Genomic DNA, 15775 nt, shown 5'->3' on the forward strand with positions numbered 1-15775 from the left:
TCCGGAATTTTTTACGGTTAATCCTACATGTTCCGCATGCATTTAGGCCCCATGTTCTAAGTTTAACCATAAGGGTTGGTGATGTGTAGAAGTTATCAAACCAAATGGTGTGACCACTATCTCTAAATGGCTGTATTAGCTCCTCTACAACTTTTGAGGCTAAATCCAAGACGCGACCATCACGACCACCTGTGTAAATATTGAAGTCTAAAGTATACCCTGAATATGATGTTGCTATCACCCACAGTTTGAAACCCCACCTAACTGGTTTCCCTTTCATATACTGCTTAAATCCTGAACGACCGTTAGATTTTACCATGCATTCATCTATGCTAAGGTGCTGACCTGGCTGGAATAACTCCAAACATTTATTTTTTAGGTGGTCCATCAAATAACGCAGTTTCCTAAGACGATCTTGATTGTTTTCTGTAGCTGGATCTACTACATGCAGAGCAGCTAACAGAGCCTTAAAACGATTGCGCGACATGAACAATTTGGCCCACAATCCCTGCAAAGACTTGGTTCCCCAGTAGCGGTGGATATTAGGGAGGGAAGTGAAGCCCATGTAAATGACCAGCCCCAGAAACCTGTGAAACTCTTCTGGGGTCACTTCGTCCCATGTCCCTGCACTATTTGCATACGACGGCCTACTAAGCACAAGCTCCCACCCCCTCTGGTTTGTAAAGCCACATATGTCTGACACAACAGCGTGAGTGAAAAACAACATAAAAAAGTCTATTTCACGCAGAGTTTTAGTGGCAGTTTGCACTGCCCTACGTACGCCACCTAAATCTACACCTAAGGGACGACGCGGACTAAAGGCTATCGGAACTAGTGCTTCTGTGTCCCTATCACCATAAGAAGGAAAAGGGTCAGAGAATCGTTTACGCTTCCTCCCTGACACAGGGCCTACGGGAGAATGACTAATCAACCCCAAACCCACCAAATAAAATTAATTAATAGAAATGTTGACATATTTTACATATGAAGTATTATATAATACATGCAATCAACTACTTACGAGACTGAGGATGATGGCAGGCCACTCTCCTCCTCCTCCCCCCCGTCACTCAGCAGCTCCTGGTCAAGGTCTTCTTCTTCCTCCATTCCCTCATGGTTTTCAGCTTGATGAGCTGCTATGAGCTCAAGCTCATCAGCTGTCAGCTGCCTCCTTCTCTTCAGGCTGACAAGAAGGTCTGCATACTTGTCATCCTCCATCTCACATACGCGCACACACACACACACACAAGAAGATGTACTGTAGACTAAACAATTGATGCATTCTGGAGGACTCAAAATAGCATGACCTGAAAATGCAAAGTAATTTTATTACACACTTTACACAAGGGATTAGCTACCCTAAATCTGATTGCCTGGCTGGCATCAAGAAAAAGATTACATTTCACATATAATTACATTTCACCTAGTGACTGACTGATGATGACATTTCTGAGAGAATATATTATTTAACATCATGATTTCTATAACTACATATTGAGGAGTAAAAATAGCTTAGTCTATTTCATGTCATGCATCTTAGAAAATGTTAGACCAAGCAAGCACATCTGATGTGTCATTTAGTCAGAGGTTAGCAAGCAAGTTAGTTCACTACTGATAAAACTGCCTAGCGAGGTGACAACCTGACAAAAGGCAATTAAAACATTTCTGACATAATCTGTGATTTCACACCATGTTTTCTATAACTACATATTGCGAGGAGTAAAAAATATTGATCGATCAACTTATTTCATGTCTACCGTAATGTTAGACGCAGCCCACAAATTTATTCAGCTTTGATATGCTGTACTTACCTGTCAATATTATCCTTAGCTAACATGCAAATTGGCATAGAAAACAAACTTACTTACATGTTATATAGGCTACTTACAGGTTTTTAAATTAATTGTTAAATGAAAACAACTGACATCAAAAGCAAACGAGAATATTACAAACCGTTCAGAGTAATGCAGCTAGCTAAAGTTTTCATGCCGGTGCACTAACGTGAGCCCCGCTATGCCATAATGATGACGCTAATGAAAGGCATATTACTGTCAAATAACATGATTTTAGGACTATAAATTAAGATTAACCGTAACTACAACCGATTTAAAATATATCTTACCTCAGTTTATCCAGCTGTATGGGTATCAGTCGATGTAATCTCCCAAGGTGTACAGACGGCAGCTGTCCACATCAAATGAAGCGACTGAAGTGACATTATTTTTCACGACTCATCTTCAAGTATCCAAAAAAATTTGCGCCATAAACCTCTTAACCAATCATCAAATTGAAGCATATGTTGTCAGCATTACGGAGAAGATTTCAGAAATAAAATCAGTCATTGGACAGCTGAGATATAAGACGATTGGTCATCGTTAAAATTTTAACGAAATTAGAAAGCTTGTAAGGGTTAATCTTAAAGATTTTCTTCAGACGGCTTCAGAAAAGCATTCAATTATTAGACTTTTAATATGCGAAACTTGCCATGGTAACTCTGGACACTGCTTGGTCCCCTCATTTCTGCTTGCAGCCATGTTTGTTTCTGATTTTTATGTAAATGATGGCATATGTAGCGCACAATTTTTTATTTTTTTTGCCCGCAAACGTACAAACAGTGATTACTCCAGACAGACCTTAATGTAGTATTTGCAATATTGACATTTCTCCTCTCCCAAGTAACTTTCCTAACCTTTACTTTTTGAGTACAGTGTCAGGTTGATCTTGATGTATTTTTAAGATTGTAATAAATAGATTTTGAAAATTCAATTCAATTCCTCTCCCAAGTTGACATGGGATTGGAGCTGGAAATAAAGATGTATGATGTGTTGACTGAGAAATCTGTATACATGTACGTATTACTGATTTAAATACTTGTATTATAAGTCCACATTAAAATAAATGTGTTAGAAAGAAAAGGGTGTCTGATGTCTTAAATCATGTAATCATTTTATTCCATCTGGCCACCTAATCATCCCTCAGTGTAATTGGCTGAATGATTCCCTCTCTCTCCACCCTAAACTTAGCCTGGCTCCGCCCTCCTACGTACTTCCGCTCAATTTTTATTTCCCTTCAGTACGTCGTCTGGGTCTGCGGTATATTCGCGGGTTTTCTCCTGCAAAAATCTGCAGGTCCAATCAGCGAACAGAGGGAGTAGCTGAGAACGATGACGTTGAGGTTGTGCGCTAGTTTGAGCCAGACATACGTCATGACCAAACGTTAGCGATTGGTTATGGCAGATCCAGAGTGGCTCTGGACAGATCCAATAGTTTCAAACTTCAACAGAGTACTCGCCTTCAAGGAAGTTAACGCTTGGCAATGGAAAGTGGCCACATTATGAAATGTACGAGAGTCTGGAAGGACCAGGCTACCCCAAACTGGTTTGTGGTTAGCTTTCTCGTGCAAAATGGTTGCAATGCATCACCCATTGGGTGGGTGCTACACATTAGTGGCGGTTGAAGTGAGGTCTCAGCTTAACTGTAAAGAGATTTCGTCACCATGATTAAGAGCAATCAATGTAATGTGTTGTTATTGTTTTATTACTGGCTTTACTTTCAGCTGTAGACATTATGATGACATGATGTTTGCTTTTTTTTGTATGTATTTTCCAGAGACCGATATGTTCTTCCTGGCCATTAGTATGGTAGGCACAGACTTTTCAATGATTGGCTCAATGTTTCCACACCGAGCTCGTTCTGAGATTAAGGTATGATCTCATATTTTGGTCATAGGTTGCTTTATTTTTTAGTTGGTGTTTATTTTTAATAGGCTGAGTATTGATGTTTGAGCTTGGTGTTATTGGAAAATCATATGTTAATTGAATTTTTTACTTTCTAGAACAAATTCAAGAAAGAAGAGCGTGCCAATGCCTGGAGGATAGACAAAGCCTTCCGTATGACTTTCCTGCAATATATTGTTTGCCAATTACATAACAATATTTTATTTTATGCAATATCATTTGTTGTACAGTTATATTATTGTGTATTTGTTTAAACCCTGATCTATGTGTCATTGAAATTCAAAAAAAACATATCACATGAGGGGCAGCCGTGGCCTACTAGTTAGCGCTTCAGACTTGTAACCGGAGGGTTGCTGGTTCGAACCCCGACCAGTAGGAATGGCTGAAGTGCCCTTGAGCAAGGCACCTAACCCCTCACTGCTCCCCGAGCGCTGCTGTTGTAGCAGGCAGCTCACTGCGCCGGGATTGGTCTGTGCTACACCTTACTGTGTGTTCACTGTGTGCTGAATGTGTTTCACTTAGGGCTTTCAGATATAACCTCCGGAGTATATGCGGAGGTTTGTCAAACGGAGGTCCTACCCTTCGGATGATTCAGATATGATGCTAACCTTATACTGACCTTTTATGGACCTATGTGTGAACGACATACACGCACATTACAGAATCTCCGTGTGGTTGTCGAGTGAGGGGTGGGGGCTTGTAGAGTTCACAAGAGGCGAGATATGACGCAGAATATATGCAGCCTCTGCTGCTGTTTTTGTTTACAATTATGTAGGCTAAAGAAGAAAAATCTATTGTGCGTAGGCTAATACTTGAAGTAGTCACGTAAGTGCGCATACTTGTAACTGACCTACAGTATTTGTATGTGTGCTTCAAATAAAGACATTTATCTGTTTTCAACGTTATGTAGCAGAATTAATTGGCTATGGAATCCCAAATCTGGTTTGCGTTGGAGAGAGCATGCACAAACTTTATGATATAGGCTACCAACCAATTCAGTAGGCTAACTCAAGACTTCAAGGCCATCATATAAAACGTTTTTAAACAACAAACAAAATACTAACATAACAGTAAAGTAGGCTAGTTTGTTTTTTCATGGTTTATTTTTCCAAAAACATCCTCCCCCCATGTGTCTATATGCATTTAGGTTACTGTACTTAAGGAGCTTGGAACAAAGTTAGGTTTCCTTCGTTTTCATTTTCTCTAAGCATATTTATGCTCAACAAATATCGGCCTCAGCAGTGAGGTCATGGGAAGGCTATCAATGAACAGAAAACCGACCGTGTTGGCTAACAGTTTATTAAATACTCCTGTTATTGTCGTCAACGACGTCGCTGTAGGCTACTGCCTTTTCAGCGCCTTCTGCTTATGATGATTTGGTCTTTTGAATTCCTTTGGCCTTGCGATGTGGTTGTAGGCTACATCAAACGTGTCTCTTGCCATTCCCTTCATGTGTTCAATCACAATGCTGTCTGCCCTCATGGACAGTAGCTCCAGTACAGGACAGTAGCTGTCTGCATCTTTCCAGGTCGGAGATTTTCTGGACAGCACTATGCCACTCCATCATGACACTGGCATTTAAGTCAGATTTAAGTGCCCCCACCACACGGACGCACGAAAGAAACGTCACCGACACGCCCTCTCACTAGATGTGAATTTTAACAGCAGGTTCTACGCTTCATTCAGACACAGCACATTTACATAATGTCCGGAGGAAATACTAGGGGGGGAGAGCAGTAGAACAACCGGCTAAGTTTGGACTTCCATATGACCGTTTATGTCGTTCAGATATACAGCCCCACCGTTTAACATCCGCAGAACCTCCGGTCTTACACGTATGTCTGAAAGGGTTTACTAATTCACGGATTGGGATAAATGCAGAGACCAAACTTCCCTCACGGGATCAAAAGAGTATATATACTTATACTTATGAATACAGTGGGCTCTACAATTCTTGGACAGATAATATCTCTTTTTTTGTGATTTTCATTATGACAATAATTAGTCTGAGTTACTTTACAGCTCATTATTTATGAATAGCATCATTACAAGTTTGAATTTCCCCTGGGGATCAATAAAGTATCTATCTATCTATCTAATAATAACAAATAACCTGTGACTTTTCAACCAAATCAACCAATGCATTCTCACTCTGACACATTTCCCATTCTGCCCCTTCTTGTGTGTGTGTGGCAATAGCATGGTCTAGCCAGCTACATTAGTTGAATTTCCCACAAGAAGCAAACTTGTAATAGGCAAATCGTTCACCTAGCATAGCTATGCAGCATAGACGTAGCGAGTCGCTACCGAGAAAATCAGCAATGCAACTTTGGCGGCCTAACAAATCTCAGGAGAATCGTGACTCAATACCTTGTCAGTAGATATAGCTGTTTGGAGAAGAGAAGAAGTTAATCCTTCACCACCACAACAAAAGCATTTCCATTGTTATGTGTACATGGGGGACAAGTCACAAGAAGTTTGCTATTTACAGTAAAATATAAATATATCGCGACTCTAGAAGGAGCTCTAGAGTTGCCAAAAATACCTAAACGTGCATAGTGTACCTTTAATGCATAACCTGGGTCAAAAGTGACCCGGATAAGATAAAATATCTTTGTGGTAAATTAACATCATCCAGTATACCATGAATTCATCAATTAACATGTTTTTGACCATCGCATATCTCGATTTAAATTTTTCCGTTCTTTCTTTCATTCGTCCTATCACTACCCATTTAATGCGCAACATGGGTCAACATTTTTTATTACATTTATTTCATCAGTCAATATTCCAGATATAAATGCAATATCAAACACTGTTTTTTTCATTAATTCATCCAGTTTTCAAAAACTACTAAAGCTACTACTAAAACCACTAAAGTCTACTTAAAAGAGGAATAAAAAATCTTTTGAAAATTGATCTTAAGGCCTAAATTAAAGAAATTAGGAAAATTCCAACCTTTAAGGACACCAATTTTCTTTGTGAATGAATAATGTATCGTAAATAAATAAACATTCTTCCTTAAAATACAGGTAGTCATAAGTATACCCCTATGTTAAATTCCCATAGAGGCAGGCAGATTTTTATTTTAAAAGGCTGGTTATTTCATGGATCCGGGATACTATGCAATCCTGATAAAGTTCCCTTGGCCTTTGGAATTAAAATAGACCCACATAATCACATACCCTTCACCATACCTAGAGATTGGCATGGTATTATTTCAGTTAGCCTATTAGCTGGTTTGATTTGCAAATTTGTTGATTGATTTGCATATTTATTTGTATATGAATCATTCCAAATTATTGAATTTGTATATTAATCATTCATAAATAGGCTACATATCAGTCAATCTGCATAGGCTAATATGTGTTGGGCTGTTTGTCTCATGATGGTCTGTCCAGTGGAATAACTTCATGATTGACCATAATGAGACAGAAAGTCTACACACAAGCCTACTTATGTGTATGTCAAGTGCTAACATTATTTCTTATAGAGATAACCAAAGTATCTAGCCTACATTTTCCACCGCGAAAAACATTACTGTGTTTGTGCTGAAGAAATAGTTGAAACATTAAATATGCATTGAGTTGTTTGGGGACAACATTTTAGAAAAAGGCAATATTTTGATTTATTACGAAACTAGAAGTGTCACTTCTTCCATTCCATAAGCTAACATTATGCATAGGCTACACAGTTTTATTTACCTTCCTCCCAACTCAGGATCACTTTCTTCTTGGAATCCCTGACCTAAACCAAATTCTTCTGCCCTGGAAGGATTGATAGTTATATAAGTATATATACTCTTTTGATCCCGTGAGGGAAATTTGGTCTCTGCATTCCCAATCCGTGAATTAGTGAAACACACTCAGCACACAGTGAGGTGAAGCACACGCTAATCCCGGCGCAGTGAGCTGCCTGCAACAACAGCGGCGCTCAGGGAGCAGTGAGGGGTTAGGTGCCTTTAGGCGCCTTTAGGGCCCTTTAGCCGTGCCTACTGGTCGGGGTTCGGACCGGCAACCCTCCGGTTACAAGTCCGAAGCGCTAACCAGTAGGCCACGGCTGCCCCTAAATTACTTTATGAAATAAGTGGCCTTTAAAAAAAAAAAATCTGCCTGCCTCTATGGGAATTTAACATAGGAGTCAAATACTTATTACCCCTGTATTTTAAGGAAGAACGTTTATTTATTTATTTACGATACATTCTTCATTCACTAAAATTGGTGTTTTTAAAGGTTGGATTTTTACTCATTTTTTTAATTTAGGCATTAAGATCAATTTCTAACAGATTATTTTATATTCCTCTTTTTAGTCAACTTTAGCATGGGTTCAAATACTTATTCTCCCCACTGTATATGCCTGAAAGGACAGACTTTCAAGAGCATATTTTCTGGAAAGCAATAATCATGTGCAACTTACAGTTTATAAGTGATGTTAGGATCAAATTCTGGATAAAACAGACATTGAGTGAAATGTCTAACAAATATAGAGTTTAAAAAGTAGGCCATTATGTGTTTCCAGGGCTGATATACATTTTAGAAGTTTTCCATGATGCATGGTAAATAGTTTTTTTTTTATTCAGACAATCATGTGAGGGCACAATGGATAGCAATGCAGCCATTTAAACTGGAGACCTAGGGCTTTGCATAGTTTTTCTAAATTGGTTTGGACAAAAGCAGCTGTTTACATGTAGCTAGACCATATACATTCTAGATGACTCACTTTAGATAAGTTGATTGCATAACAACTTACAAACTGATAAGAAAGATGTAATAAGTATGTTAACCCATCTCACCCTCTTACAGCATTCATTACGAGCTTTCTAAGTGATAAATTATTTAAAGGCACCTTAACAGTTTTTTGTTGACCTTAACAAAATGTTTCAGTTATTATTTTTGCGAGGTTTGATTCTTTAGCATTCAGTTTCTTTTTTTGTATTCTTGTGTTAGGAGAGAAACGCCGCTTGGATCTGGATTTTTTCACAGAACTGCTTGAAAAGATCTTGGCTGATGAAGAAAGAAGGAAAACAAATAAAGTAAAACCTTCTATGGGAGCCAGAGTGCAGCAGAGGAAAGACAAGAAAAAAAATAGAGGTAAAATTGCAAAGTTGTCATTCGAGCCTACAGTGTATTCTAAATTTTTTTTGATCTAGTCCATTGTCATCAAATGTGCTTTCATATCTTTCTCCATCAGTGAGAAAGCCCTTAAAGGCTGCCTCGGATACGGAAGATTCTGCAGAGGAAAATTCAATTGGTGATTTTACAGAGGGAGAAAAAGAAAATGAGCACAATGTCAATGAACATGGAACAAGTGATGGCAAAAACAGCAGAAACAGTAGAGAGGGAGGTGATTGTTATCCAATGACGGATAGACAGACAACACTCGACACAGGCATGACAAAACCTATGTGTGTCTTTAATAACAATGTGAATTAAAAAAAAAATGCTATTGCCTAATATTGATTCATTATTTTTTATAAATAATTGATAAGTTAAGCAAACATTGCACCTTTCATTTTGTCTTAGAATACAATGAGGCAGCTACTGGCAGACTAGCTGCTGATGAGAACTCACACAGTGATGGGTAAGATGCTTGAATTTTGGTGGGGCACAATAAATTGACACAAAGTGGTGGATAATATAAATCTTATTTTTTAATAAGGACTGAGATTGTGATTTTGATGTTTATGAATGACAGAAGGGACTCCGAGATGAGGCACACTTCCCTGGTGTGTGACCTCCAGCAGAGAACACACCCTAAACTTCCACTGAGAGCCTTAGGGAAGGCTGGACAAAATGCCCCAATTGGAGATTGTGCCACTGAGGAGACTGAGGGAGTCTCTTCACAGATGACCAGGAGATCTGAGGTAAAAGCAAATCCTTGGAACCGAAAGTCACCGGGAGCAAGTTATATTTGCACACCAGTAAATTTTTTTGCATGAAATGCAAAATTAAAGCTTGGTAATGGCAGGAAGACACACAGGTGCAGATGCATAAAAACTAGGGCTGTGAAACGATAATTTTTTTTAATCACGATTAATGCAGAATTTCTATAGTTAAGCGCGATTTAGTGTTGTCACGATACCAAAATTAGTGTTTCGATACCGATACCAGGTCAAGAATTGCGATTTCGATACTTTTTAAAAATGTACATGTATTTGATTTGGGGGCCCCCACCCACGTCATCAGTAATATTGAATATAGTGTGATCACCACACCAGTGGCCATCCTAGATTCTGCTTGACTCTCCATACACACACAAACACAAACGGAAAATTATGGCTTATGTCATATGTTTCTATTTGATATATTTTGGAATTCATCTAAAGTTATTTTGTTAATAAATTATAGTATTTTATAATCTGCATAAAAATGAATATGAATACTTCATATTGAATTTTTAAGTATTACACTTAGGCATATCTTTAATGTGGTGTGTAGGGCTAATTGAGTACACATTGTTTGTTTATAGGTGTAATTGAGTGCCTGTCACTTTAAGAAATACGTGAGAGTTAATTATAGCCTTCAGCCTCACGGTTTTAGGCTAGTGAATAATAGTGCGTAAGGATATGTGGATGCAATTCATTATGTTTTCTATGTCATTAGATAAAATAAATGTTCAACTAAACTAACAAGTCAAAGAAAATCTTGACATGAGACCTGAGCTAGCGGGATAGTTAGCAAGGAGATCTCTCCAGATGTAAAAGTTTGCCATGGTTGCGTAGCCTATTTGGGGGCCAAGCAGCGAAGCTGCGAAGGCACCCATTGTGTTTCTATGTTTTCTTATTATTGGGGGCCAAGCAGCGAAGCTGCGAAGGCACCCATTGTGTTTCTATGATTTCTTATTATTATTATTATTATTATTTAACATCTTTCCTCTGCCATTGGAGTCTATGGCAGCCCATAGAACCGTCTGGTGAAAAGTTGTGAAATTTGGCACACTGATTGGGAACAGGCCAATGATTAATTTCACCAAGATTCATGCCGGCACCTTGAGCGCTCTAGCGCCACCAACAGGCCAAAGTTGGACGTGCGTTCACGCACGTAACTTTTGACCCATAGGCCCAATTGTCAAAAATGAGGTATCGTTGGAATCCTTGGACCAAGCCGAGTTCAACGCACCATATGACATCATTTTCCGCCATGATGGATTTTCCGCCATTTTGAATTTTAGTGAAAGTGAAACTAATTCTTCACAGGTCACAAATTTTGTCCGATCGTCACCAAACTTGACACACATGATCTTCAGCCCAAGCCTCACAAAAGATACTCCTTTTCGTCTTCGGAACTCAAACCGTTCGCCCGTAACAGCCAATCGAAATATGCGGCGAAGCCGCCAAACAGGAAGTGAGCTCATATCTCAGCAACCCTTGCATGTATCAAAGCCAAACTTGGTGCATGGACTCTGGACCCAATCGGGGGGACGCTCAAGAAATCTAGTGACCTTTGACCTCTAGGGGGCGCTGTAATTAAGAAACATGTCTTTTGGCCTGTAGCTGCAGTTGTGCTTAGAATTAAAATGCACTAGTGGTGTCTGGTAATACTGTTGGAGGTCCTTAGGCCGACCCAAGCCAACTTGTGATGTCATCATAATTGCTTCGGCCGCCATATTGGATTTAATTAAAAACACGTACAAATTTTCGCAGGTCACAAATTTCAACAGATCCTCACCAAAATTGGCAGAGACCATCTTCAGACCATGCCTTATCAGTGCCTCGCATTTCAGAACGATTGACAGTAGCATTCGGCTGTAACAGCCAATCGAAACTTGCGGCGAAGCCGCCAAACAGGAAGTGAGCTCATATCTCAGCAACCCTACCATGTATCATAACCAAACTTACTACATAGGTTCAGGACCCCATTAGGAGGACGCTCAAAAAATGTGTTGACCTTTGACCTTTAGGGGGTGCTGCAATTAGCAATATTGCATTTTGATCTGTAGTTGCGATGTGTTTTATCGATCTTTTATTTTTGGATGTGAAACTGATGACAACATGTTCCATCCAGTTCATTCTAATGCGTGCGTGGTAGGGCGGGACGGGGTGGGACGGGCAGGGGTGATTAGGTGGGGGGGCTGGCTCGCGGAGGCGGTGGCAATACTCAGCCCTGTTTCAGCCCTACAAAATCAGTTATGTTTGATGTGACACTTGTTGAAAGTGTTGATCACGATGTCTGCTGAGTTCTATCTTGTCGCCGTGGCTACTCCGGCCTATTCTGCTTGGCCCCCTCATTGCTGCTTGCAGCTATATTTGGGGGCCAAGCAGCGAAGCTGCGAAGGCACCCATTGTGTTTCTATGATTTCTTATTATTATTATTTAACATCTTTCCTCCGCCATTGGAGTCTATGGCAGCCCATAGAACCGTCTGGTGAAAAGTTGTGAAATTTGGCACACTGATTGAGGACAGTCTCATGAATAATTTCACCAAGTTTCATATCGGCACCTTGAGCGCTCTAGCGCCACCAACAGGCCAAAGTTGGACGTGCGTTCACGCACGTAACTTTTGACCCGTATGGCCGATTGTCAAAAATGAGATATCGTTGGAATCCTTGGGCCAAGCCGAGTTCAACGCACCCTATGACGTCATTTTCCGCCATGATGGATTTTCCGCCATTTTGGATTTAATCAAAAACACTAAAAAGTTTTCACAGGTCACAAATTTTGTCCAATTGACACCAAACCTGACACACATGATCTTCAGACCAAGCCTCACAAAAGATACTCCTTTTCGTCTTCGGAACTAAAACGGTTCGCCCGTAACAGCCAATCAAAATTTGCGGCGAAGCCGCCAAACAGGAAGTGAGCTCATATCTCAGCAACCCATTGATCTATCATAACCAAACTTTGTACATGGACTCAGGACCCAATCAGGGGGACGCTCAAGAAATCTGGTGACCTTTGACCTCTAGGGGGCGCTGTAATTTAGAAACATGCCTTTTGGCCTGTAGCTGCTGTTGTGCTTAGAATTAAAACACACTAGTGGTGTCTGGTAATACTGTTGGAGGTCCTTAGGCCGACCCAAGCCAACTTGTGATGTCATCGTAATTGATTCAGCCGCCATATTGGATTTAATCAAAAACACGTACAAGTTATCGCAGGTCACAAATTTCAGCGGATCCTCACCAAAATTGCCAGAGACCATCTTCAGACCATAACCTATCAATATATTGCTTTCTGGAACAATTGACAAAAGCATTCGCTCGAAATTGGTGGCGAAGCCGCCAAACAGGAAGTGAGTTCATATCTCAGCAACCCTGCTATGTATCATAACCAAACTTACTACATGGATTCATGACCCCATTAGGAGGACGCTCAAAAACTTTGGTGACCTTTGACCTATAGGGGGTACTGCAATTAGCAATATTGCATTTTGATCTGTAGTTGCTGATGTGTTTTATTGATTTTTTATTTTTTGATGTGAAACTGATGACAACATGTTCCATCCAGTTCATTCTAATGCGTGCATGCGTGCAAGGGCGGGGCGGGGCAGGACGGGGTGGGACGGGCTGGGATGATTAGGTGTGGGGCTGGCTGGCGGAGGCGGTGGCAATACTCAGCCCTACAAAATCAGCTATGTTTTGATGTGACACTTGTTGAAAGTGTTGATCGCGAGTGTCTGCTGAGTTCTATCTTGTCGCCGTGGCTACTCCGGCCTATTCTGCTTGGCCCCCTCATTGCTGCTTGCAGCTATATTTGGGGGCCAAGCAGCGAAGCTGCGAAGGCACCCATTGTGTTTCTATCTTTTCTTATTATTATTATACCTTCTTCCGCCATGGAAGTCAATGGCAGCCCATAGAACCGTCAGGTAAAAAGTTGTGAAATTTGGCACACTGATTGAGGACAGTCTCATGATTAATTTCACAAAGTTTCATACCGGCACCTTGAGCGCTCTAGCGCCACCAACAGGCCAAAGTTGGACGTGCGTTCACGCACGTAACTTTTGACCCGTTGACCCGATTGTCAAAAATGATGTATTGTTAGAATCCTTGGACCAAGCCGAGTTCAACGCACCCTATGACGTCATTTTCCGCCATGATGGATTTTCCGCCATTTTGGATTTAATCAAAAACACTAAAAAGTTTTCACAGGTCACAAATTTTGTCCGATCGACACCAAACCTGACACACATGATCTTCAGACCAAGCCTCACAAATGATACTCCTTTTCGTCTTTGGAACTAAAACCGTTCGTCCGTAACAGCCAATCAAAATTTGCGGCGAAGCCGCCAAACAGGAAGTGAGCTCTTATCTCAGCAACCCATTAATCTATCATAACCAAACTTTGTACATAGACTCAGGACCCAATCAGGGGGACACTCAAGAAATCTGGTGACCTTTGACCTCTAGGGGGCGCTGTAACTTAGAAACATGCCTTTTGGCCTGTAGCTGCTGTTGTGCTTAGAATTAAAACGCACTAGTGGTGTTTGGTCATACTGTTGGAGGTCCTTAGGCCGACCCAAGCCAACTTGTGATGTCATCGTTATTGATTCTGCCGCCATATTGGATTTAATCAAAAACACGTACAAGTTTTCGCACATCACAAATTTCAGCGGATCGATCCTCACCAAAATTGGCAGAGACCATCTTCAGACCATAACCTATGAATAAATTGCTTTCTGGAACAATTGACAAAAGCATTCGCCCGTAACAGCCAATCGAAATTGGTGGCGAAGCCGCCAAACAGGAAGTGAGCTCATATCTCAGCAACCCTGCCATGTATCATAACCAAACTTACTACATGGATTCATGACCCCATTAGGAGGACGCTCAAAAATGTTGGTGACCTTTGACCTGTAGGGGGTGCTGCAATTAGCAATATTGCATTTTGATCTGTAGTTGCTGATGTGTTTTATCGATCTTTTATTTTTTGATGTGAAACTGATGACAACATGATCCATCCAGTTCATTCTAATGCGTGCGTGCAAGGGCGGGGCGGGGCGGGGCAGGACGGGGTGGGACGGGCAGGGGTGATTAGTTGGGGGGCTGGCTGGCGGAGGCAGCAGCAATACTCAGCCCTGTTTCAGCCCTACAAAGTCAGTTATGTTTTGATGTTACACTAGTTGAAAGTGTTGATCGCGGATGTCTGCTGAGTTCTATCTTGTCGCCCTGGCTACTCCGGCCTATTCTGCTTGGCCCCCTCATTGCTGCTTGCAGCTATATTTGGGGGCCAAGCAGCGAAGCTGCGAAGGCACCCATTGTGTTTCTATGTTTTCTTATTATTGGGGGCCAAGCAGCGAAGCTGCGAAGGCACCCATTGTGTTTCTATGATTTCTTATTATTATTATTATTATTTAACATCTTTCCTCCGCCATTGGAGTCTATGGCAGCCCATAGAACCGTCTGGTGAAAAGTTGTGAAATTTGGCACACTGATTAAGGACAGTCTCATGAATAATTTCACCAAGTTTCATACCGGCACCTTGAGCGCTCTAGCGCCACCAACAGGCCAAAGTTGGACATGCGTTCACGCACGTAACTTTTGACCCGTATGGCCGATTGTCAAAAATGAGATATCTTTGGAATCCTTGGACCAAGCCGAGTTCAACGCACCCTATGACGTCATTTTCCGCCATGATGGATTTTCCGCCATTTTGGATTTAATCAAAAACACTAAAAAGTTTTCACAGGTCACAAATTTTGTCCGATCGTCACCAAACTTGACACACATGATCTTCAGCCCAAGCCTCACAAAAGATACTCCTTTTCGTCTTCGGAACTCAAACCGTTCGCCCGTAACAGCCAATCGAAATATGCGGCGAAGCCGCCAAACAGGAAGTGAGCTCATATCTCAGCAACCCTTGCATGTATCACAGCCAAACTTGGTGCATGGACTCAGGACCCAATCGGGGGGACGCTCAAGAAATCTGGTGACCTTTGACCTCTAGGGGGCGCTGTAATTAAGAAACATGTCTTTTGGCCTGTAGCTGCAGTTGTGCTTAGAATTAAAATGCACTAGTGGTGTCTGGTAATACTGTTGGAGGTCCTTAGGCCGACCCAAGCCAACTTGTGATGTCATCATAATTGCTTCGGCCGCCATATTGGATTT

General features: G+C 41.0%; 1 protein-coding gene across 6 annotated transcripts in view; it reads left to right on the forward strand.

Moving 5' to 3' along the window:
• Positions 1–15775, forward strand: part of LOC143123479 (uncharacterized) — a 201504-nt gene that overhangs the window by 53037 nt on the left and 132692 nt on the right. For 5 of the 6 annotated variants that reach the window (XM_076284929.1, XM_076284928.1, XM_076284930.1 and 2 more), the window contains exons 8-13: positions 3609–3703; positions 3835–3889; positions 8683–8826; positions 8927–9124; positions 9259–9316; positions 9431–9599. In XM_076284929.1, coding sequence (XP_076141044.1) covers positions 3609–3703; positions 3835–3889; positions 8683–8826; positions 8927–9124; positions 9259–9316; positions 9431–9599 — 719 coding nt within the window. The remainder of the gene's footprint in view (positions 1–3608; positions 3704–3834; positions 3890–8682; positions 8827–8926; positions 9125–9258; positions 9317–9430; positions 9600–15775) is intronic. The other variant, XM_076284933.1, reaches the window with a different exon arrangement.

The sequence above is a fragment of the Alosa pseudoharengus genome, unplaced genomic scaffold (assembly GCF_046254945.1).
Source record: "Alosa pseudoharengus isolate Yale_2024_CS ecotype anadromous, Long Island Sound unplaced genomic scaffold, YU_APseudo_1.1 YU_APseudo_1.1_scf_14, whole genome shotgun sequence".
Classification (NCBI taxonomy): domain Eukaryota; kingdom Metazoa; phylum Chordata; class Actinopteri; order Clupeiformes; family Clupeidae; genus Alosa; species Alosa pseudoharengus.